Source organism: Rhinopithecus roxellana, chromosome 16 (genome assembly GCF_007565055.1).
Source record: "Rhinopithecus roxellana isolate Shanxi Qingling chromosome 16, ASM756505v1, whole genome shotgun sequence".
In the NCBI taxonomy this organism is placed as follows: Eukaryota; Metazoa; Chordata; class Mammalia; order Primates; family Cercopithecidae; genus Rhinopithecus; species Rhinopithecus roxellana.
The window spans coordinates 3,963,031-3,988,943 of NC_044564.1; the positions used below are offsets into that span (position 1 = coordinate 3,963,031).

At 44.5% G+C, this 25,913-nt stretch overlaps 1 protein-coding gene across 1 annotated transcript in view; it reads left to right on the forward strand.

Annotated features, from left to right (window-relative positions):
* The first annotated feature begins 19,509 nt into the window (after nucleotides 1-19,509).
* LOC104676241 (astrotactin-2) overlaps nucleotides 19,510-25,913 on the forward strand; it is an 809,378-nt gene continuing 802,974 nt past the window's right edge. Inside the window, exon 1 of the mRNA XM_030920120.1 lies at nucleotides 19,510-20,098. Coding sequence (XP_030775980.1) covers nucleotides 19,657-20,098 — 442 coding nt within the window. The 5' untranslated portion in view covers nucleotides 19,510-19,656. The remainder of the gene's footprint in view (nucleotides 20,099-25,913) is intronic.

A 25,913-nucleotide genomic window follows, 5' to 3' on the forward strand; every position in this document is an offset into this window, starting at 1 on the left:
TAAGCTTTTACTGCGAATCCTGATTAATTAACAAGGGCACGGGACTTACATGCATTTCAAGTTGCTTTTATCTTGTGAAGAAAAGAAGCCTTTTGGCAGATACTTTCTGTTCAATGTCTAGTTCAGCATTTCAAAGGGCAAGCTTTGATGGGCTGAGCGGGTTACCATTTGTGTGTGTGTGTGTGTGTGAAGGGCAATGACTAGTAATTAAGGGACAGACCCCTTTATGTCAACTTGAGAAAAAAAAAAAATAAGCTCAGCTTCATTACAAACTGGGCCTGGTGTTGAAGGGCAGAAGCAAAAAGGAAAGGGGGTACACTGTATGGTAATGGCTGGATCTCTTTGGCTTTGAATGAAAAAGCTAACATTTGTTGAGAACCTACTGTATACTGTATCATATCCCCCCAAAACCCTATGGAAGGATCAATATAATTTAATTTAACAAAAACAAAGTTTGGGAGGCATCAAGTTATTTGTCCAAAATATAACAAATAGTCCAGCCACATTCGGAATATGGTAGATCTGAATACATCCTTTCATCCAAAACTTCTGGCTTAGTCAATTGTCTGCTGTTATAATAGAATCCCACAGACTGGGAAATTTATGAAGAAAAGAAATGGGCTTATGGTTCTGGAGGATGGACAGTCCAAGGGCATGGCACTTCCATCTGCTCGGCCATCTGGTAAAGACTTTGTTGCATTCTCCCATGGTGGAAAGAAGAAAGCAAGTGAGTACAAGAGATAGAGAAAGATAAGGGCAGAACTTACTCTCTTATCAGGAGCCCACTTCTATAACTAACCCATTCTAACAATAAAGCATTAATCCGTTCATGAGAGTAGAGCCCTCATAACCCGTCATCCCTAAAGATCCCATTTCTTTTTTTTTTTTTTGAGACGAAGTCTTGCTCTGTCGCCCGAGCTGGAGTGCAGTGGCTGGATCTCAGCTCACTGCAAGCTCCGCCTCCCGGGTTCACGCCATTCTCCTGCCTCAGCCTCCCGAGTAGCTGGGACTACAAGCGCCTGCCACCTCGCCTGGCTAGTTTTTTGTATTTTTTAGTAGAGACGGGGTTTCACCGTGTTAGCCAGGATGGTCTCGATCTCCTGACCTCGTGATCCGCCTGTCTCGGCCTCCCAAAGTGCTGGGATTACAGGCTTGGCCACCGCGCCTGGCCGATCCCATTTCTTAATACTGTCACAATGGCAACTAAATTTTAACATGAGTGTTGTAGGGAACATTCAAACAATACCAACAACAACAACTGATGTCAGCTCCTGTGTGTCTTCCCTTGCTCATCTATGCCTACCAGAATGGAATAAAAGAAGGGTTTATTTGATCTTTGTGTTCAAATCATTCCTTTATTCCATTAGGCAGTCTGTCAAGGTCTCATACATTCAGGGCTCCTATAGCATCCTGTACTTACCCTATTGTATCCCTTATCATACATTTTTTGTAAGTAATCTTTTTATTCTTCTTCTTCCCAGATAAAATATAAACTTTTAACAAACAGAGACCTTGGCTTTTTTGTTGAATTCTGTATCCTTAGTGTTTCACATGGGAACCGATACAAAGTAGGTTTCAAGAAATAGTTATTGAATTAAAGATTTCCTCAGGAGCTGCTATTGTGAGATTACTAGTTGCCTTGTATCATAGTAGGTCATACTTATCCCTTCTTTTTTAATTATGTAATTCTCATTTAAACCTGGAAGGCCATGCTAAGTGGCCAAAAGACACCCCAGCTCCTCTGCCATTAAGAATAGCTATGTAAGTCTGTTTCATGAGATGTAAACAGAAATGTTGTGTTTTACTTCTGTGAAGTTTTCTTTTACTCCATCCTGCTCCTTAGATCATGCATGTGATGGCTGTAACTCAGTCATTTTGGACCATGAAGACCAGAGCTACACCGTGGGGCTTAAGAGGCAGAAGTATGAAAGCCACCTGGATCCCTGAAGACCATGGAATTTTTTAGAACAATTCTGCTCTACCTGTAGACTTGTTTTATTTGAGAGATAAATAGATTTCTGTCTTATTCAATTCACTGATTTTGGTTCTTCGTTATTTGCAATCAAAACTAATTCCACTAGATATAACTCCTAAGTGCAGAGTAGTGTTCTAGGGATTGTGGGGCATGCTGACATGTGTCCCATGCTTGCATGGTACTCATAGCCTGCAGAAGAACAGCAGTGCTGCCATATCTGATGGTCATTTGACACACTGAACTCCAGCCATATCAATTTTCTTTTCAGTCCCCAAATGGCAGTCACCACAAAAGAGGAAAGGATAAAGCTCTTAGTGGGATCTGAATCAAGAGATACCACTTAGAGTGGAAGGAAACAAGATCATTTTCATGGAGGAGGTGCCCTTGAATTTGGCCTTGAATATTGATGAGAATTGGAATCTGCAGAGAATGGGTTAAGGTTGGCATGAGGTCGAACACTACAGGAACAGAAAATATAGAACATGTTTGGGAGCAGGCCAGGGATTCTGTCATATAAAGTGCATAAAAAGCCTATATGTAATATTTATTATTATTGCCCTGGAGTTAAACTGCTTGGGTTTGAATCCCAGCTCGTGTTTACTAGCTATGTGACGTCGGCTCAGTCATGAACTTCCATGAGCCCCATTCTTCTCACCTTTAAAATGAGGATAGCAACTCCTACCTTCTTGGCTTGTTATCAGAATTAAATGAGTTTTTATGTGTAGAGGGCTCATGAGAGTGGCTGTCCCAAATAAGCAATATCTAAATGTTAGATATGACTGTCATCCCCTGAAAACTGCAAGAGTTAGTTGAAACCACAGCAAGCCGAGTCATGAATGCCATGTTAATGCATGTTAATGCCATTATTATAAAGGTACCAAAAAGCTGCTGACAGTTTGTGAGCAAAGTTGTGGATGACATTATCAGAGCTGTATTTTAGGAAGTCTTAATATGTCAACATATGTCATAGTATTATGTTTTCTCTCCCACGCACCCCATTAGTCCACTGACCTAGGTGCCTCTTCCTCCCGGAACACACCAGCACTCAGCGATTCCCCAAGGTCCCTCCCCTGTTTCCAAAGCTGTCTGTCTGATCACTGACTTAGGCAAACCTTCCTACTTTTCAGAGACCTGGGAAAGGGAGCCAGCCCCCTGGCTCACAGCCCCTAGCCCTACTTGTTCCCATGGACTTGCTGAAGGATGTGATTCTTTTCCACTCTTCCACTCCTCCCCCAATTCCTCCAACCCCCTCAGGAGTGGTGTTCTCAATGGTGACATTCTGACTTCAAGCCATGAAATATAGGCTAGTTATTGCATCATAGATGGATTATATGAGCCTTTTATTTTCTCCTTGGTGACAACAGGAACCATGCCACCTTCACAAGAGCTGGCAGAGACAGTTGACTATATCGTATGCTATGCACTGAACTATGCCTCCTCAAAATTTTTATGTTGAAGCTTATTGACTGTATTTGGAGATAGGGCTTTTAGAAGGTAAAAGTCAATGAGGTCATGATAATGGGACCCTAATCTAATGGGGTTGGTGACCTTATAAGTAGAAGATATCTTTCTCTTATCTCTCTTTCTTTCATTCTCTCTTGTTCACTCTCTTCCCTTCCCTCCCTCTTTCTCCCTCCCTCTCTCCCTTTCTCTCTCTCCCTTTTTGAGCACATGTACCAAGAAAGACTATGTGAAGACACAAGGTGCCACCTAAAAACCAGGGAGAGAGCCCTCACCCAGATGGCACCCTGATCTTGGACCTCGAGCCTCCAGGACTGTGAAAGAATGAAATTATGTTGTTTAAACCACCCAGCCTGTGGGATTTTGTTATGACAACCTGAACAGATGAATCCATTGTATATACATTTACAGTTGGTTATACTGTTGTTGCACAAATGTAACTTCTGTACTTAGAAGTCAATTGAAGACCACTTCCACCAGCAAATTGCGCCCCTCGATTGATAACTTAGCACAGCCTCCTAATCTTCCATGCCAGTTGATAAAAGATGCATTGGATCCCCTTGTCCAGATTCCTGGCTGCCAAGCTCTAAGTCAAAGTGATATTCCACCTGTGACCATTTAGCAGCTACAAAAAGAGTTGTTTCAGCTCCCCCACCCACACACTTCTTTTTAACTTACATTTTATTGACATTTTAAGCATCTTCCACTTAAGATGTCTGCACATGGACACCCAGTGAAACAAATCATAGCTACAAAAATACTGAAATACAGTCTCAAGCCAGAGGCTGGCCTTGGTCCAGGTAAAAATAGAAGAGAAAACACACACACACACACACACACACACAACACAACAACACCCTACATGCATGTTGCTATTTCACTCAATTTTCATTCCTTAGAAAGATAACAGGGAATGAATATTCGTGGTGAGAAATGTGAGGCTTCGGCTTTGGAAGCACAATTATTGTTGTTATTTCGAATTTCATTAGGCACTTTATATTTGTAGAGCCCATTTTGGTGACTAATTTTGTTCCCTTCCTCCCTTAACTTTCTCCTCCATGTCTCTATTCCTCCCCAAACTCCCCATCCTCTTCCAAGAGCTAAATCAAGCACTGTCATTTTTACAGAAATGAAAACTCAGGAGTGAAAAGGGGAAGTGACTTTGACGTAGAAATAACCGATCATGGCAATGGGAATAATTATTCCAGGAAAACTTGCTCTGAGGCTGTCAGGCCACCTGTGTGTCGATGGAGCTCCGTATTCCAGCCATTGCTTTGTTTCTCTCACCTCAGCAAGGAGCTAAAGTAGAAGCATTGATAAATGGTATTCCTGAGCTTGCTCCCTCCTTCTTTGTGACTAATGATCTTACATAATTTTGCAGCTTTCACTGGGATGAGCTGGGACTTTTCTGATTGGTTAAAAAGGTATGAAAAGGGACTATTCTTTTTCCAACAGCTACTATATGCCAGGCATTGAGTATGAGTATGTATGATTATTCTCTGTGCCAGTTACCTGTTACTGCATTACAAATTACCCCAGAGTGCAGAGGCTTAACACAACAATGATTTATAATCATAGTTTACATGTCAGTGGGTTGGTTGGGAGTCTATTGATCAGGGTTGGGATCATCAATGGGCCTGCAAGTCATCTGGGATTCATTTCTAGGCTGGGCTTGGCTGAGGCCCCTTTCCTGGGAAATCTCTGTTGCACATATTTCTCATCCTTCTTCTGGGATGGGTAGACTGGCCCAGGCATTTGCACCTGATGGTTGCAGAAGCATAAAATAGTAAGCAGAAACACACAAGGCTCAAAACTGGCCCACAATGGATTTTACCTCATTCTATTGGTCAAAACAAGTCACTTGGTCAAGCTCTGATTTAAAGGGTGAGGGAATAGACTGTATCTCTTTAGTAACAGGAACCGCAAAAATCACATGGCAGAGGATGCAGACAGGGGAGAGGTGACGAATCGGGGTCAAACATAATCTACTGCATTCCATTTTTCAATTGACTTGGGAGTACCTTGCCTAGGCTACTGCGTGAAGTCAAAACCAACTAAGTATTTTGCACTGTACAAGAACTTTCTGTTCCTTTTTAGCCATCTCCAACAATTTTGCCCCAAAGGTCACACTTAAATTTGTACCTTCATTTCAATCAACAGTTTCTTTTACTTATAATATTCTAGAAAACTCCTCTCATTCAGTGACTTTTCTTGCTATGGCACTTGTTAATTATGATTATGATTGAAAATGATGACAATGATGATAATAATGTTTGTTTCTTCTTAATTATGAGAGAAAATGTGGAGTAGTGTCTGTAACCAGGAGCTCTGGAGTGGGACAGCATGAGATTAAATCCTGGCCCCATCACAAGCTATGTGACTCTGGATAAGGAATTTTTTCTTTCTGAGCTTTAGCTTCTTCATACATAAAATGAAGATACTTGAAGTTCCCAGCTCTTGAAGTTGTTGAGAGAGCTAATCGAGATGGTGGTTCCACGGTATTTAGCATACTACTTGGTATATTGCAGGTACTCAATAAATGGTATTATTATTATTGTTGTTGTTGTTGTTGTTGTTGGTCCATAGGCCAAATTGTATACTAAATGCTGCAGGTACATTATCACATTTAAGTTGCATAGTGATTTGAAAATAGATCCCTATCAATGTTTGTCTACCTAAGCTAAAAGTTTATTTCTTTATAGCTGCAGTCCTCATTAGGGTTTGCTCATATATGGAAGAAGGTAAAATGTCCCAACTTTTTCTTTCAGGTTGAAAGGTGCTAGTTGTGGAGATAGCCATGCATTTCTTCTGGAGTGTCATCCTTTGAGTCCTGCAAAAGTTGCCTTTGCTTATAGTCCATCTGTCCTAGCCACCTGCTCTTTCAAAAGATAGACACAAACAAACAAACAAACAAACAAACAAAATATTTTGGGTGATATTAAAGCACATGTTGGATGAATTTTGCTCCCCAGTGGCTAGTGCTCAGGGCAAGGGAAGTTGGACTTAATTCTTGGCTCTGTTGATGCCTTCCATTATTTAAGAATTTCAGCAATATGCTTCTAGTTCCTAGAACTTCTGCTGTTGGAAAATGGAAAGCATCTGCCACAAGCTTCCTTGACAACACCTTTGGAGTGAGTAGGTAGGGTAGGCAGGAGAGTGTGACAGTAATGCTTAACAATCAGGAAAAGCTCTCCAAAAAGAGACATATAGTAACTTTTATCAAGGTTCAGACAGAGTCCCTGGTGTTGGTTGAGACCACACTGTCAGATCGGTCGTCATGGATCCAGGTTTTTGATTCACATATGGTAACGACACTTAGACTCAGCATGCTCGTAGCCTCTCCATAATAGTAGAAAGTGACAGAGGTGTCATTTGGCAATCAGAAAATGACCAAACAATACCTTTCCCCAGAGATTTTTATTTTATCCCATGGGCTAGCTTATACTAACTCATTTTCTTCAAAAGGATGCAAATGCCTCCCATCTGTCTGGAATTTGCTCTTAACCTGAGATAATGGGATTCATCAGTGACAGAGGAATCTTTCTGCTCTTTTCTATCCATTACCACTTCTCTGATTATTGTGGTGCCCTCGCATGCAATTCAAGGATAATCAGAATTTGCACATTGACTGCATTATGAATCTCCAGGTCTCAAGCTTTCCTGTACCACCGAGTGGCACCTAGAAGCCGAGTCCTGTTTGTTTACCACTGGATACCCTTCCTATAGCACAATACCTGACACAAAATAAGTATTAGACAAATTCTTGTTGAACTTACAAGTACATTAGTCTCCTAGATCTTGAGTCTCTCTCTCTACAGCTCTTTTTTTTTTTTTTTTTTTTTTTTTTTGAGACGGAGTCTTGCTCTGCCGCCCAGGCTGGAGTGCAGTGGCCGGCTCTCAGCTCACTGCAAGCTCCGCCTCCCGGGTTCACGCCATTCTCCTGTCTCAGCCTCCCAAGTAGCTGGGACTACAGGCGCCCGCCTCGTCGCCCGGCTAGTTTTTTGTATTTTTTAGTAGAGACGGGGTTTCACCGTATTAGCCAGGATGGTCTCGATCTCCTGACCTCATGATCCGCCCGTCTCGGCCTCCCAAAGTGCTGGGATTACAGGCTTGAGCCACCGCGCCCGGCCTCTCTAGAGCTCTTTAATCATTCATTTATTCATTTGTTCATTTGTTCAATAAATATGCATTAGGATTGTGCCTTGGAACTCTGCGTGAGTTAAAAAAAAGAATCAGATGGTCTCTAGTTTCAAGAAATTCAGAGTATAGGATTGAAGTTAAGACTTTGCACCAGTCATTTGTTACCACAATAATGCTGTGTGATAAAAATCACCTTGAAACAGTGGATTAAAGTAGCAATCCTTTATTCTCATTCAAACATCTGAAAGTGGGCGGGGGGAATATGCTGATTTATGCTGTCTTGGCAAGGCTTGTCTTCAAACTTCAGGTTAGGTCCAGGTCTGCTCTTATGTCTGTCACCCTACTTGGACCAGCAAGCAAGGCAGAGCATGTTCCTCTCACGGCAATGCAAAAACACAAAGAGGAAGCCCTAGTATGCAAGCCTCGGTTCGCATCATGACTGCCAGTGTCTCACCAGCTGATTCATGTCCCATGGCCAAGATTAACATCAGTGGGCTCTGGGGAAGTGATAGGAGAGACAGTGAACATTTTCTGTAAGCTTCATGAGTGCAGGGACCATTTTCAGTCTTGTTCATCACAGTTATCCTCATCACAGCCTTGACTACAGTAGCATGTGTGATAGAAATTACTAAATGTATTAAATAAGTTATCTGATGAATAATCACATATAAGGGGAAAAAACTATTACATATACAGGTTATGATGAGAATCAAAAATGCCCCTGAAGGATGGCTGTTCTATGTGCATGCAGAGTGCTGTTCAGAGGAAACCAATTTAGACTGAGGTAACAGGGAATTTGGAATGTGTACAGAGAATAGTAAGGACATTTATTTTGATGAGGGCATGGGTTGTAGGAACAAAAACAACAAGAAAGCGGATCAGAAAGGCTGTTTGAGAACTTGAATGTCATGCTAATGGGTTACATAAGACCTAAAGCAACAAAAATTAATTAGAGAATAACAGGTGAGAATGAAAGCTAACAAAAAAAAGTGCATAGTGCATTGGTGGCAGGGTAGGTGTTAGACAATATATTAGTTCTCCATAGATGTCAGCGAGAATGAACTACCAGTAGCCTGAGGTGATAAATACTAGACATTACACTTTTTTCAAGTATTATTTTTTCCCAGTGAATCTTAGTGGGCATCGCAAACCTCAGGTTTAATGCCTTGACTGCAGTATATCTCTTCCTGTGCAGCTTCCTCCTGCTTTGCTCCTGTCACCTTGAGCAGAAACTCCTCCTGCCTTTGGAGCGGAGGGTCTCTCCCCACCTGCTGGCCAGCTGCTGGGAGACAAGTGATGCTATTTAAGTCCAGGAGACTCAGTGCAGAGCAGAAGGGAGTACTCTTTTCCTGTCTCTATGGTCTTCCTCATCCTTAACCCATCTCCAATTTAAAATGCTACAAACTTTCACAAGAGTGTATAGACATATGGTTTGACATAGGTCATTGTTTTTAAGTTACAGTATAAATGAAGCAATTAAGTGCATGCATTTGTTCATTTACTCAGCAAATACTCATTGAGCACCTCCTATGTGTCAGGGACTATCCTAACAGCTGGGTACCACAACAATGAACAAGACAGGTCAAATATCTTTCTTCTTAAAGCTTTAATTTTGGTGAGAGGTGTCTATCCACCAATCAATCAGTGAATCAGCTGTGATGGAGAAAATGTCAATGTGGAAATTATGGTGAATGAGTGAGTTATTTGGAGAAAAGAGCCATGAGAGTCCCCTTTCAGGGGATGGCGTCTGGAATGATCCAACAAGAAGGAATAAGTGAGCAGCCCCTGTTTGCCAGACATACAACCTGAGACACATGATTTAATCTCTCCTTGCCTTATTTTTTAATTGGTATGAAGGGGGATGATCACGAACTCCTTCACAGAGTTCACATGAGGATTAACTAGGTTGTGATTTGCAAAGTGCTTAGAACAGTTAACTGGCACATGGAGCAGCTCCACTCTCAAAGTGGAGACAGATGAGTAGATACATTAATTGTAGCATGAGCTATGTTCTGCTCCAGGTAAGTGCAAAGTGCTAAGAGCAAAGAGAGGAAGAGTACCTAACCCAGTCTAGGGCATCAGAGAAGTCTTACTAGGGGAAATAATGTTAAAACAGAAAGGAAAGTAACATGTATCGAATACATAATTCTTGGGGCTAGGCAATTTCTCTTGTTATTTATTTTTTAAACAACTTTGTGAGCTAGATATGATTATTTCCATTTTACAGATGAAGAACTAAGCCACTGATTAAACATTTTATTTGTGATACTGCAGCAGAGTTACTATTCTAAGCTAAGCCACCTTATAGCAAATCTGCAGCAACTTTTATTTTGCTACTGTGGCTTTTGATCAAGATGATTGAAGCTGTTGATCATAGTGAACATTTATTGATTATTAATATAGGTGAGACACTGTGCTTCATGCTTTTAATCTACTAGCTCATTTAATCCTCATCGAACTGCATGAGGTAGGCACTCCTGTTCTCAGATTAAGAAACCAAAGTTCTTAGAAGAAGTTAAGTACTTCTTAACTTAACTTCTTAACTTCTTAACTTAACAAAGAGAAGTTAAGTACTTTTCCTAAGGTCACACAGCAAATGTCAGAGTCAGAATTTGAACTTAGACAACCAATCTGATGCCAAAACTTATGAGCTTATCCTCCATCTGTGCTCCATGCTCACTCTACCATGAAAAGAAGATAGAAGTAAGAGTTGTAATACTTGATTCAGGACTCGATTCTGCCAATTATTATCTGCCCTACCTCAAGTAAATTACATCTTTGAATGTTCTCTTTGTGATTTGTTAATTGATGCTAAAATTTCCTGTTCTGTTGGCTTCACAAGGTTTTGTGGAAATCAAATGTCATGGTGATGAATGTAGAAGCACTCCATGTAAATGGAAGTTATTGTTAATTATTGTTTCTCATTGTTGTTGCTTCTAAAACCCAGGCAGAGAATAGTAGAGGCAGCTGACAAGACAGTCATTCCTTGAAAGGGAGAAAAAGATAGATGCCTTCAGAGACTTGGAGCATTTTCATAAAGTTTGCTCCATGTGGCTTCCCCGGAATATGGAATTTGAATCAATACATGGTACATTCAATAAAGAAGATATAAATCAGTACATTCTCTTGGTCAAGGTCAACCACAAGTGGAACCAGTTTTCAGTGGAAATAATGAATTCTCCACTGTTAGGGTGAGCAAGCTACAGGACCCCATGGTGGGAAAGGCTGTAATGTAAGTCAGCCTCCTGGGTGGGTTCATATCTGGACAGCTGTGATAGGCTCCATGTTAGACTCCTTGATCCTCTCTTGCACTACACCAATCCATCCTCTACCTAGATCCAAAGTAACACTTAAAAAATGTAGTTCTGATTATGTCATTCCCTTTCTTAAAATTGTCCATAGCTTTCCACTTAAATTAGAATTACATCCAAACTCTTTATCATGGCCTACATAAGCCTGAACAGCTTCAGCCAAACTAACTTTCTAAGACTCACTTCATTCTTTTCTAGTCTTCCTTCTCAACTCTGCAGATATACTGACTTCAAATGTTTGGTTCCTAGAACTTGCCACATTTTCTCTAACAGCCTTTTGTGCCTGTGGCTCCCTCTGCCTGGAATTCCCATAGGAATTCTCCTTTGCCATAACAATTCCTGTTCATCCATCTTTGTTTCTAATAAATTGTGACTTTTTCAGAGATACATTACCTAGCCCCAAAATATAAATGAAGACCTCTCTCATTATTCTGTTTCATAGAATCATATACCTTTTTAGCATAGCAAATTTAAAAACTTCTAATCACATATTTATTTTTGATATTTGTATCTGTCTATCTCTTGATTAGACTGTAAGCTTCATGAGTGCAGGGACCATTTTAAGTCTTGTTCATCATTGTTATCCATATGCTGGAAAATGGTATTTCCCAGTATTCCATGAAGAAGAGAGGATGAAGAAATGGGAGGGAGGGAAGGAGTGAGAAAAGAGAGGGAGCTCTTTTGAGTTTAGATTTTTTTTTTTCTCTCTGTAGACCAGAGCCTTAGTTTAAAAAAAAAAATGCCCTAGATCTGGGAGGACAGGGGGACTTCCCAAAACTTTCCATAGATTTCTTTGAAAGCCTCTTAGAATTAGATGGAGTGAGACTGAAGCTTCAGGAGTCACAGGGAACCTGCAGAGCCCCAGCTGTGCTGAGTCTGCGGATTATCATACAATAGTCATCAAATAGAGCTTGGTAACTGGGTCAGGAGTGGGGGATGGCCTCTGCCTCCTTGAGAAACATCCAGGCATGGTCCTGGGAGTTAAGTTTATACAAAGCTCTTAAGATAGTGGGAGAAACAATGAGAGCAGTCTTTAGAGTTGGACATCAGGGCAATGAGATTTCTTGTGTAGTAAAAAGTACAGAGGACTTGAAATCAGGCATTCTCGTGTGTTCATTCCAGATCATCAACTACACTGGCACCTGCCCATGAGTATAGTAGAGAGGTAGTATCATTTCCATTTTATAGATGAAGAAGTGAGACTTGAAGAGATAGCTAACTTGCCTAAGGCATTAAAGCTAGGGGGTGGGAGAACTGGGATTTGAACCTTGGCTTTCCTGGCTCTGAGTATTGCTAAAATATATTACATAAAAATTAAAAACAACATGTATAGGACAGCATATATCAGCAAAGTTTAAAGATGCAGAATGTTACAAGATATCTGCTTTCTACCTAGTATGTTCAAGGTCACAAATTTGTTACATGGCAAAGCTGAAATTCAAAGCCAGTGTTGTCTTATGCAAAAAAAAAAAAAAAAAAAATGTACTTTAGCATACATTCATTTATTTACTTCTTTATTCAACAATAATCATTGATGGCCTAAGAGATACAAGACAGCAGAGAACAAGAATGATAGAATTTCTGCCCTTCTGGAAACTATAATTTAGGAGGGAAGACAAATATCAAATAACACTCTTCCAAAGTGGTTGTCACCATCCCTGTTATAAAGGATGCAACTCTTAACTCTTATACTTTACTGTCTCACTCAAAGAAGTTAGAAGGACTCTATTTGATATAAATTGCCCAACATATTGCAGGCTGTACATTTTCTATGTATTCCCAATGCTTCACATGTAAAACAAGGATTAAAAATCCCAAATTCACAGGCCTGCAACCATTGAATAAGAAAAAAAATAGCTTGTGTTTAACACATAGTAGGCATTCAGTAAATGTTATGGAAGCAGTGAATCTAGGCTGATATCGCCTTTACCAGTTCAAAATATAATAATAATGATAAAAATAGTGTGCTTCAGAAAGGAGAATGACCCAGTACTCTATAGAAGAGAATAAAGCTTACACTTTTCATCAGTAATATACATTCAAATCCACCACATTAGCAGTTCAGCTTGAATAAATACAGAGCAGATCCTGCAGACCTTTCATTGTTTTTTTTCTAACTAAAGCAGGTTCCCAGAGAGAAAAGATTCCAGAAAAGAATTAAAATCAATGGGATCCAGGAAGAATATCCTTAAAATACACCAGCATTAGGATTTGTATGAAGAAAAAGTCCAAAGAAACATCACTCATTAATATGTGTTAAAGTTGAAAGATGACAGTGTAACAGAAGCGAAAGGAAACTCGAATAGATTCAATGATTAAGTAGGCAAAAAGGTACAGAGATTTGGGTGCAAGCAAATGAATCATGAAGATGAATTAAACTTGAGTGGACTTGAGAAAGAAAATGCAAAAGGATGAGTGAGGAAAGAGACTTTAGGAGTACTCTGAGGATATTGACTGTAAGAAGGATATGAAATGACTGCAGTAAATCACAACAAGAAGGGGTTGATTTAGAGGACTGGGGACAGAGAAAGTGGGAGGTAGTGAAAGGTATGAGCTGGAGAAAAAAGATAATAAATTTGAGAATTGTTAAGGGAAAAAGTCAGAGAAGTGCTGGGTTGAAGCAGAAATCAGTCAAACAGATGCAAGTGGAAATGAAGAACGACAATGGTGATTAAAATATTCTTTCATTTTTCACGAAAGAGAAGTTAGAGACAATGGTAAAAGTTTGCTCTAAATGAGACATAGTGGAAATGTTCTGAAAATGGAAATGAGAAGTGGAGAGACGAATGTAAAGAGACAGAGGTCACAGAAGGACCAAATAAATAGACATTTGGAGGTGGAAAGTAGCTACCTACTATGTGCCAGACAGCACTAGATACTTTTCTTTTTTTTTTTTCTTTTTTCTTTTTTTTTTTTTGAGACGGAGTCTATCTCTGTCACCCAGGCTGCAGTACAATGCAGTGGCCCGATCTTGGCTCAATGTAACCTCCTGGGTTCACACAATTCTTCTGCCTCAGCCTCCCAAGTACCTGAGATTACAGGCACGCCACCATATCCAGCTATTTTTTTTTTTTTGTATTTTTACTAGAGACAGGGTTTCACTATGTTGGCCAGGCTGTTCTCAAACTCCTGGCCTCAAGTAATCCACCCACCTCTGCCTCTCAAAGTGCTGGGATTATAGGCCTGAGTCACCATGCCTAGCCAGCACTAGCTACTTTCATTTATACCTGCTGGCTCATTCAGCTTTCCCATTACCTCCACTTATAGGTGAGGTCTAAAAGAGGTTATGAGTCTCACTAAAAATCAGCAAACTAGTAAGTGGTAGAGAAAATAATTTGAACTTAACTCACCAGAAGAGCTTTCAGAGTCAAAGAATTAAATAGCAGTGATAGCCATATTTACAGCAATCTATTTTGGATCCTGCAACAATAAAAAGAAAAGTTTCAGGATTGACCTTAGTCTTGTCATTGATGCTAAACTAGATGATGGCGCTGGGTTTGGCATAGGTCAGGATGTTAAGAGGTTGGCAGAACTCAGGTCAAGAGAGTGTCTAGAGCAAGGTGGCTGAAGGGAATGAAGAGAAATGGGATATGCTGAGTGATGAATGGAGTCAACGTGCTGCAGAGAGCAAAACAGGATTAAAAGGACAATGTGAGTTACCGAGAAGGCAGTGATTGAAATATGAGAAAACAAATGGTGGAGATTCGTGGACAGGGAAAGAATTGATGGAAGATTGAGCTTAGATACAGCAGAGATGGAGCAGAAGATGGCACTCTCTTTTCCTCAATTAGAGTTTATTTATGTTCTAGAGATCATCTGGAGGCTTAAGAAGAAAGACTGTTAAAAAAGAATTACTTGAGTCATGGGAAGCTGAGAAAGGAGGATGGAAGGAAAGAAAGAAGGAAAGGAAGAAGGGAAGGAAGAATTGACAGACAGAGGAGGCGGGGAGGTTTTTGTTTTAAAATTTAAATTATATTCTCTGTGAAAGTGCGGCTAGTGTGAAAACAGTGCCTGTCTCAGTAAAAATTCAATAAATATGTGATGGTTCATTGGCAAAATACTTATTTTGCATCTCTCCCCTATGTAGGTTACTGTACTAGCTGGTGTGCACACTGCGGTAAGCAAGACACAGTTGGTCTTTGACATTTGGGAGTTCCCAATCTAGAAGGAACATATGCATGAAGAAAATGCTCTAATAAATGGACAATTATTAAAATATGGAATGAGTGCAATTAAAATGGCTATAAGGAAATATGAAAGGATGTAACAGAGAGTACAGCAAGAGGCTAACTTAGCCTGGGTGGGTGGTCATGTTAGGGAAAGTGCTTTGATTAGCAAAACTTAGAGACTAGTAAAAGATAGCTAGTGAAGACTGAGGGAGGTCTCTCCAGGCAGAAGAAAGAGTCCATTTGAAGATGCTGGGGCAACAAGAGCTTGAAGTATTTCAGGAACAGAAAAGAGATCAATATGGTTGGAATCAAGTGGTGGTGGTGGTGGGGATTATGGGACATGAGGCTGGAGTGGAGAACAGTGGGTGAGATCCATAAGATGATTGGATGTACTTACGACATTCAAGAGAGCCTCATATGTGCTAGACAGTTTCATACACATGATCTCATTTAATTCCCACAATGATCTTGAGAAGTGGGTACTACTTACCCCATTTCACAAATGAGAAAACAAAAGACCTAGTAGGAACTATAGTTCTACTATAGTAGGAACTTGACTCCATAGAGAAATAGCAAAGATGATTTCTAAACCAAAATCAACCAGCCTCTTGGGCCTCTGGCTTTTTCAACTACATTAGGCTGCCTCAGTCAGGTGGCCTGAATACAAGGGATTTTTAAAACAGAGTAGAGTATGGCAAAGGGGGAAGGAGGATAGAAAAAATATTTCAAAACTACCTAGAAAGGCAAATATGAAAGATGAAAGGAGAGGAAGCATTTGCTAGAAAGACTGGAAAGGAGTTAGAATGAAAAAAAAAATTATATCAGTGGAGTCAAAGATGGGAGTACAGGGAACCCTAAAAGAGAAAAAATTAAATCAATAATGAAATATAACTGAACAAAGAGGGGAAAGGAGAAGGGGTGAGAGGGGCTGAGAGGGAGAAAAGTGGTGGTCATAGGACAGGGGATTCAAGTATGAGTAGGGAAGTTATAGCGTACTGGAAATAAGGTACATGCAAAGGGCTGAGGCCAGGAGGAGCATTCTGTGACAGAGCAAAGATTTGGGAGCCAGATGTTCTTATGTTTCACCACTTGATAACTCCATGACCAAAATCAAGTTTCTCAGCTTCCCTGAGCCTCAGATTTCATATCTATTAAATAGGGATAAAAAGCCTTGCTCCAAATGTTGCTGAGATTATACGTCAAAGCAGTAGTTACAATTTATTGAGCACCTACTATGTGTTAAATACTTTGCATAACTATTTCTAAAGCCTCACAGCCACCGCAAGGCAACAGTTGTTATCATCATTCATTGATATGTTACAAAAAGTTCTGGATCACAGAGCATGTGTTCAGAAACATAAGTCATTTCCTGTGGACATTCCAGATTTGATAGTTTATGAAGTAAAGTTGGTAGTCCTTGCTTGCCTTTTCTGTGTTGTCTTCAGTTACTCCCTCTCCCCCTCACTGAGCTTAATTTCCCATGATACACCTTGCTTTCTCTGCCCTCCCTGTTTCCATAGTCCGTGTTCTCAGCCAAGTGTTTCAGTTGCAAGCAACAGAAACCAATCCTGAATAATTTAAGCAGAAAGAGAATTAAGAATTCAGTTAAGTGATTATTAAATTCCTTAGAATTCCCAGAAAGGCATGGGATCTGGGTTTAAAGTACATGAAGTCAAGAGCACTACTCCAAATCATAGTACAGAACTGGACTGGTGGAGATATTGTTTCAGCTGCAGCCAAGCATAAATAGGGTACTTCACACTATTTGACATGGACGTCACTGGGCTCCAAATAGTGCTGTTAGAACCTTTTGGCTAGCAGAGACACCTGGATGTAATTGCCCCAACTATTGCCCTTTTGGCTGCCAATGGATTCTGCTTGATTCTGGCTTATTTTCCAGCATCTGGGGTGGGTGAATCTAATTGGTGAAGCCCGGGTCATGTGCCCAAGCCCTAGCTGCAGTGGAGGCTGAGAAAGTATCCAGAAATATTCTTCATGGGAGGTGGGCTGTGCTTTAAAAGATAAAACATCCTCTGATGTAGGAGAGGGATTTATTCACTTACTAAGCAGTTGCAAAGAATGCCAAATGCCAACTTTAACCTACAATGCCCACTCCTTTGCTACTAATCTTTATGGTTCAACTCCAAGCCACGGCCTCTGGGAAGCTTTCTTTGATTTCTCCAAGTACCTCATCTTAGTGAAACACATGTCTGCCTGCCTGCCTGTTACCTGAGATATTTATGTGCCTGTTTCATTCCAGCATCCCACCCCCTCACCCCAATCATTATAAGATTTGCAAAGGCAGGAGTTGTGTTTATCCATCCCTGCATCTCCATATAGCACCTGGTAGGCACCCTGAATATTTGGTGATGAATGAATGAAAATGTTGGTCTCGTTTGACAGGCCTTTGTACCAGAGGTCCATGAAGGACTTGTACAGACTCTGCCTTACATAAGGGAGCCCTTTTTTCCTGGTGTGCTCTTCTATAAATGGACTATGTCAGCATATTTGAAGAAAGGGGCATAGAGAATCAGAAAGCCCCATTGCGATGGATAGTGGCGGATTGTAAGTACACAAAGGAGAGACTGAGGGAGGCAGGGTGATATTATTTTGGAGGAGTAAATGAACTCAAGCAGGCATCAGAGAGGCAGGAGACTGTTTAGAATTAGAGGACTTGAAAGGCCAGATTCCACCCCCACCTCCACACACCCTCTGGGTTTACAGATTAGTAAACTGAGACGGGAGAAGTATACCTTACAAACCATACAAGGAAGTAGATCCAACTGTGCTCATGCCGATTTACCTTTTACAGCATCTTTGATGGGTGGGGTTTTCCAAGGTCACTGAGGACAGTGTACTTTAAGGGAAATAGTCAAGGCTTGAAGTCTACTGTTCACATTTCAGCTCTTCAGCTCATTAGCTATATGACCTTGGAAAATCCCTTCACCTCCCTGACCACCTGATCTCAGTTTCCTCGTATGGAAAATGGGAATCAGAATATCCATCTTGTTGGATTGTGGTTATGTAGAAAAGCTAACATATGTACATGTCTAGCAGTTGGAGAATGCTTTAAAAACACTATTATTAAGTCCAAGGTCACAGAACAGCTTTTGCTTTTTTCCTTATTTTCAGTGCTCTGCCTTTATCCAACATCATTAAAAACATGTGATGAGAGAGGAGAAAAGCAATTTATATGAAGGGTTAAAGATAGAAAGGGGGAAAGAGACAGAAGAGGGAAGAGCTAAGAGAAAAGTGAATGCAGAGAGACAGCACAAAAGGTGCAGATGGGTAAGCTAGACAGAGATGGGAAATGGCTAACAAATTATAGGGAAGAAGCATTTATAAGATTAGAGTCAAGATGAGGAGGAAGGAAATGAATGGAGAGATGAAACAGAAAACAGAGACAGGGAAGATGAAGAAAAGCAGGGGAGTGGGGAAGGGGGTGCACGGGCACTTGACCCCTGCAGAGGTGTCCGCTCCCTGGAAGGTCTCAGGTATGTGGGTCAGAGACAGAGTCAGCCCAAGGTCAAAGGGTGCTGTGTCTGAGGACCTAGCTCAACCTGAGTCTAGGAAGACTGCTGGTGAAGAATTGGTGAGCACTCCAGTTCTCTGGGACTTGGGCAGAGGATCTAAAAGCCCCGGGAGCCAAGGACAGACAGAATAGTAGGGCTCTACCTCACACCCTTTTCAGGAATTTCACACAGAGAGCAGAAGCAGCCAAGAAGCTGGGAGCAGGGATCCAAAATAAAAGAGCGTGAGTGGGCTGACTTACAGGGCGGCAGCTAGGGGGCCAGAACAGCCCGGCTTCAGTCAGTTGGGGGTCGGCGTTAGAAGGTGGAGTTCGACGCCCCTCTGGCCATTAGCAATTAGTGCTAGCACCAAGGCCTGGAAGGAAGGGAGAGGAAGGGTGCGGGCAGTGGGAGAATGAATGCGGGAGTTGTGGCCAAGTGGGTGGGAAGGGGGCCCTGAGGCCACAGGAAGTTATTTCAGAGACTAGAAAAGGGTAGGAGATTGGAGACAGGACTTGTTCTTGGGCCTAAGGGGAGACAAACTTAAGTCTTGGCCATCCCGGGGGCTCCCTATCCCCAAGAAGGCGGGGCCTTGAGCAAGGCTGGGCCAAGGCGCGCCCCCAGGTGCAGCCTCTGGGTTGAGCCGAAGGTGGGGTGAAGCTAGGAGAGCTGGGTTGAGTCAGGGGGGTTTGGGGGGACCCGAGGGGGCCCTAAGTATTGTGAATTTGGGGAGTTTAGGGAGGGGCGTTGTGGCTAAATAATGCTGCGAAGGCGGGATTGGGGGATCCTGGGAAAGGGGAGGGAGCCACTGGGACTTGCACGAGGCCGGGCGGAGCCTCCGAAACGCTCGGGGTCTGCGGGGGGAGCCGGAGACCGGGGACGGGCGGCGGGGCCCGGGGAGGCGGCGCGGGGGGGCGGTCCAGGGCCGATCGGGAGGCGGAGCCCGGAGCTGGGGGCTGCTGGCGAGCGGTTCTCTCCGCTCCTTAGCTCGGGCGTCCTGGTTCGCTTCGGCGTCCGCCGTCTCCGCCGCTGCCTCCTCTTCCTCCTTCGCCACCGCCGCCGCCACCCGCAGCACCGCAGCCCCTCCCGCCATGGCCGCCGCCGGCGCCCGGCTCAGCCCTGGCCCCGGCTCGGGGCTCTGGGGGCGGCGGAGGCTCCGCTTCCACCCGGGGCCGCCGCCACTGCCGCCGCTGCTGCTGCTGTTCCTGCTCCTGCTGCCGCCGCCGCCGCTGCTGGCCGGCGCCACCGCCGCTGCCTCGCAGGAGCCCGACAGCCCGTGCCGGCTGAAGACCGTCACGGTGTCCACACTGCCCGCCCTGCGGGAGAGCGACATCGGCTGGAGCGGCGCCCGCGCCGGGGCCGGGGCTGGGACCGGGGCCGGAGCCGCCGCCGCCGCCGCGTCCCCGGGCTCTCCTGGCTCTGCCGGCACAGCCGCCGAGTCGCGCCTCCTGCTCTTTGTGCGCAACGAGCTGCCGGGGCGCATCGCGGTGCAGGACGATCTGGACAACACCGAGCTGCCCTTCTTCACCCTGGGTAAGGCTGGGCGCCGGCACACGCTGGATCCCAAGGAACCCCGAGCCCCTGCGTGAGGCCGGACGGGTGGGGGCGCCCTGGGGATCCCCGCCCGGGGCTGCCCCGAGTGGGGTTGGCAGAGGGTAGAGAAGGGGCCCGGAGGTCGCACAGGTGGTTGGAAAGGAGCGTGGGGGAGGAGGTCCTGGAGAGCGCGCGGCGGGAGCCTGGGGGCGTGCCAACCCTCCAGAGGTGGGAACCTGCCCCTCTGCGTCTCAGTCCGGACCTTGAGCTCTGCCTGATCCATCCCGGACCCCGGAGACCCCATTCGCAGAAGGTGCTCTGGCTAGGGGCCGGAGCATCCCAGATCCTAAGCCAGTTTCGGGTCGAGCCGCCCACTTCTCCTCCGGGCAACGCCACTGGCCACCCGCCGTCACCGCCCCCTCGCTCTCGCCTCGGAGTTGCGGGTTCTGCCCTTCCACATGGATTTTTCATGAGAGTCGGAAAGGAGTAGCTCCATGTGGAATCGCTCAACCCGCAAAAGCGTGGCTTCCGCAGGCTGAGTGACCTTGGACAAGTCGCTTCCCTTTTCTGGGCCTCAGTTTTGGCCATCTGTGAAATGGGGCTGGAGAGACTTGAGTGGTTTCTGAGAACTGGGATTCAGAGTCCGAGGTCTCCACGTTTAGAGCCTCCCTCTACCCGCGTTATCGCCTTCCCTTTCTACCCACCTCCAGGCAGAGAGCAGGTTTGTCCTTGCAGCTCACTCCCTGGGCTAATAATAATAACTTAAAGACAAGAAAAAGGAGAGGAGAGGAGACGGGTGTGGGTGGGGGGCTCCAACGGAAAAGTTAATCAGAAAAGTTCGCCAGCAGCTTGCTGCCTGCTGGTTCCCTGAGCGAATCCCGGCGGAGTCGGCCCTTCAGTGGAGCTGTGGGAAGCGCCGCTGATTTCCCACCCGGGTAATTGATAGCTTAATTATCTCGGAGAGCGTTTACAAAAATGTTGTTCCCCTTAGCTCTTCCGCGCTCGCTGCTTGCTCGCTCTCCCCTTCCCTCTTGGGGGCGCGGGGCCGTATTGGTTGTCGGAGTCTGGCCAACAACAGCGCCCGTGAGGCACCAGGGGCTCGCCCAGACCCCGAGCTCTTCTTCCCCGGGTCTGTGCCTCGGCGGGATCCGCCTCGGGCACTGCAGGGTGACGGGCCTTCCAGGTGAGAACCTTTACGATCCCTGAACTTCCGAGGTTAACTCCTTGCTCACCTGAAAAGACCCACAGAATAATCAGCGGACTAGGCTCCGCTCTCCTGGTAGCCCTGATATTGTTAAAAGTATTTTTGTGACCCGCTCCCCATCCTTTCAAGCTACCGCCTCTGGGGATTTGAGCGAGTGCCAGTGGTTCCCCTGCTGAACTTGAACCTCGGGGTTCGGGCCCCTGTACCCGCCCTCGCAGGCTGTAACCTGAGCGTGCCGAGCGTTCCCGGAGGCGAGGCAGCGGAGCGCCCTGCAGGGTCCCCGGGGACTCCCCGCGGCGCGCGTCTGGGGTGCGACGCACCAAACAGACACACACACGCATACACGCGAGCGGACACACACAGACCAGTACTCTTCCCACGTGCACCCGTGGGGCTGCCCCTGTCCGAGAAAGGGAAGGAGGGTGGAGGTGGTGTTCCTTAGAGAGCCGCCGGACTAACCTCACGCTCACCGCTGGCTCTTGCCACCTCCGCGTGGGGAAGGGTCTTTCTGGAGACACAAAAGGTATCCCTTCACTACCACTTCCAATCCTGCCCTTCTCCCTTCATCCTTTAGATCCCTCTACTCCGGGGTACTCGGAGAGATGAGGGGTAGAAATCCTCCCGCCCCCCAAACGGCCATTCAAGTGAAGGGATGAGAGGATCCTTGGGTATGGCCTGACTTGGCAGTGAGGACCACAGAGCATTTCAAGTCTTCGAGGATATGGAGGACCTGGTCCAGCCACCCATATAGGTGCCCCGGGATTCCTGGAACTGACAATCTTTGCCATTTTTAACTTTGGCTTTCGAACAGGATGGGTGCCTGTGAGCCTGGGACAAGCTGAGTAAGGAGCTGAGTGAGGAACTAGAAGTCTTGATTCCCCCAGGACCCATGTGTTGCTTGAGAGTCTCCTGGCAACAACCTGCACATGGAGCCTTCCCCCTCCTCTGATGCATGGCCCCCGAGTCTGGCAGCTTGGGACCCTCTGCACCTTGGAGAGCACGGGGCTGGCCTCCTTGGCAGCGCTGAGCCCTTTGGTTGCTTGCGGGGGATTGGGTTCTTGCCTCCTCCTTTTCCCCCTAGCGCCCTGGGCTGGCAGCTTTAGGCGCTCCCAACGGGGATTTGGCTAGCGAGGTAGTCACCAGATGGCTGGGTATAGCAGGAGCTGTGTAGGGAGACGTGGGATTTTTATTTGTGTTGGTCTTCGACTGTTTGTGTGTAAACACGGAGTGCACAATGAGCTCTGGGAGGGCCTAGCTGGCCGGAAATGAGAGTTGGTGGCGGCTGGGGGTTGGGGAGTGGGAGGGGTGAGGTGGGGGTGGTAGGAGGGGTGGGTGTGGTGGGAGGGGTGGGGTTGGGGCTGATACTATGAGTCATTTATGGCCATCTCTTTCTAGTGTCCCAAGGCAGCCCCATCCCATCCCCAGACTTTTAAACATCCTGCCTAGCGTTTGTCTCTGGCGAGTTGGGCAGCTTTCACTATCAGCTTGTCAGTTCAGGGGATTCGGACATGGCCAGTGCCACAGCTGGGCATGCAAAGTTGGTAAATGCCAATTTCTGTCAATAGTGGGGAGTGTGAAGCCACCACTAGGGGGTGATGGTGTCCACCAAAGCCCTCTGGTCACTTTGGGTCCTGGGACCAGAATTAGTGGGGGTAAACCATCCCTGGTATTAAAGGGGGACAAACAAAAGGGAGAATTCTCAGTTTGCTCAAACTCAAATGGGGGACCTCAAGGTAATTTTGCACATACTATCTCCCATCTGCATGCACCAAGGTCACCTTCACACTTAACCCTGCCTCCCTCCATTCTGCCTCTTTTGTTTCAGTTAGCAGCTATTATTGATAATGCCCATTCTGGAAGCAAGTCTCTTTTTTTTTTTTTGCAGATCCTTTCCTTTTTGTATTTCTAGTCTCCCTATCAAATTTCAGCCTACCTTAAGTAGATGAAAGTTTCCTTCAGATGTGAACTATCTCCAAAGTTTGTTTGCCTGGGACTCTTCTTTAGGATCTGATTATAAGTCAATGACATTGACAAAGTGAATCTCCCTGAAAGTGTCGAAGAATAGCAAATAGTTATTGAAGCCTTAATGTGATGCTGAGAGCTTTCTTCCTGCCTTGTATTATTAGTTCACATAACATATATGGAGTGGGCTCTACTGTTACTCCCATTTGCCAGATGAAGTATTTTTAGAGAGGTCAAACATCTAATCCAAAGTCATACCGGGAATAAATGGCAGACCTGGAACTGGAATCCTGATCTGCCAGACACCTACATTCTTGTAGGTTGCTAAACTGGCATTCTGAACCAAATATGAAGTTTATGCAGGTTATGGTGCTGAGTAGAGAGGGATAACAATCATCAGGATTGTTAGACAAGACTTTTCTCCAAAGGAACTTCAGCTACCTTGGTGAACTGACCTATGTAAGTTTGAAAGTGAAACATGAATTAAATGACATCCAATGACCCTTCCAGCTCAAAGTTTCGTGACTTTTGGATATCAAAAGGCATTTTATTCATTGGTGCCAATGAGTGATGGAGATGATACATTCTGTAGCATCAGGGAAGGAAGGCATTTCTGTAGACTTGGAGAAGATTGGGGACACTTTCTGGACCAGAAAGAACCTGAACTAAGCCTTGGAGGATTTAATAGGCAAAATGAGGAAAAGTTGAATGCTAAAATGCAGCTTAGAAATTTAATGCTGGTTAGGATCTGGAAATCTCAGCTTGGCTCACTGTGACCTTGAATAAGTCATTTATCCCCCAGAGCTTCAATTCTTTCTGCTGCAATATGAGTGGGTAGATGAGCTCTAAAATAATCCTTTCGTGTAAAGATTCTATGAACTTGAAGTGCCCTGACCTACTCCGTGACTCTGATAGCTCCTCTTGCTTTGTACTGTCTGTTTTCCTTTACTGGTAACATGAGGGTGGTGGGAAGGACTGATAGAAAAGAAAGAACTTGAGCCAGAACAACTGCCAGCCCAGGGCTTCTAAGGTGAACCTGCATGTCACTCAGTCCTCACTTACCCCCAGGTGGCCCCCGGGGTCTGCTTGTGGATTTAGCTTTCATTCCCACAGGCAGGGAAATGTCATCCTTTTTTCTGTGCTTGATAGCGGTCAGGCAAGACTGTTTACCACCTGCTTTGACTCAGCAAAAGCAGGTAAAAGTAATAAAATTGAATAAGCACGCATTGTCAACTTTTTTAGTAATTTGCTTGCCATATCAACCTGACAGGAGAGGCGTGTTCTCTGTATTTGGGAGAGGGAGTGTGAAGAAAGAAAAGCTATTCATTAGTCTGTGTTTAAGTACACTTGCATGCATACAGCTGGCGTGGTCCCAAAGGACCGTCCCAAAGGATGCTTTATGCAAGAAGCTTACGGCCTGGAAGGAGGAGGAAGATTCGGTTTGAAATGCCAACTTGTTCAAGTCAGCAAGGGTTCCTTGAGGGAGTGGGTGGCCAGGAACCTGGCCAGAAGAATTGTTGGGAGAAGGGAGTTTAGCCACGGAGAGCTGGAGAAGCTTCCTTTAAATGTCAACAGTGAGCTGAGTGTGGTGGCTACTTGGGAGGCTGAAGCAGGAGGATCACTTATACCCAGAAGTTTGAGGCTGCAGTGAGCTGTGCCCATATCACTGCACTCCAGCCTGTGTGGCAGGGGGATACGTTGTCCATAAAGAAAAGTCTACACAAATGAGGAGTATGTTTTCTTTTGGAGAAGGGGAGGGTGTCTGATTCTAACGAATGTCTTGAAAAATCTGAGAGGATAGAGCTGAGCCCTACAGGAGGCTGTGTCCCCTGGAGCTTTCCAACAACCCAGTATGCTGACCCCTAATGGTAATACAATCCACCTTATAGGTATTCAAGCACAGACTGGACCTCTGTTTGGCAGACATTTGAAGAAAGGACCCACACCCTTGCAGACATTTGAGTTGTATACCCTTATTGCTTTCTGGTTTGGTTCTAAAGGTGGGCAATGAGTGCTTACTCAATTTTGCTTTAACCTGCTTTTGCTGAATCAAAGCGGGTGGTAATTTTTTTTGGAGGGAGGAAAAAATGCTTACAAATAGTCATAAGCTGTGTCTTCTCTAGGGGTTTCTGACCACAGAATGTTCATTAGCATCAATTCCGCTCTTCTTTTATTATGTGTGAGAGAAAGATTCTGTGATGGAGAAGCAAGAAAATGTGATTTCTCAAAACAAAGATATGTTTAAAACAATGCATGCTATTTCTTCATTTGGTCACCAAGTCCCTTACTGCTAAATGAGATATTTGGGTAGCAGTTAAACTTCAAGTTCCCATCTTGGTGTGATGGTCTAGGTTTCTGGGACATTGTAAACAAGGGTCTTGGGCGAGGTGGTGTTTAGTGACCTCTGATCTAATTCTACTCTTTTCCATTTACTTCCCTCACTCCATACCCCACCCTACTTCTTTCCATCTCAAAGCTGATGAAATTTATTTAATGCTCAGAGCAGAGTGAAATATGTTGTCTCCCCTCAGAAAGTACTATGTTTCTGAGACAGCATAGGGCGGAGAGAGGGGAGAGTTCATTTCAGCCATTAGCAAGGCTTAGATTTGGTCAAGGCAGACCAGATTTGCTATTTCTTCGGGGGTCAGT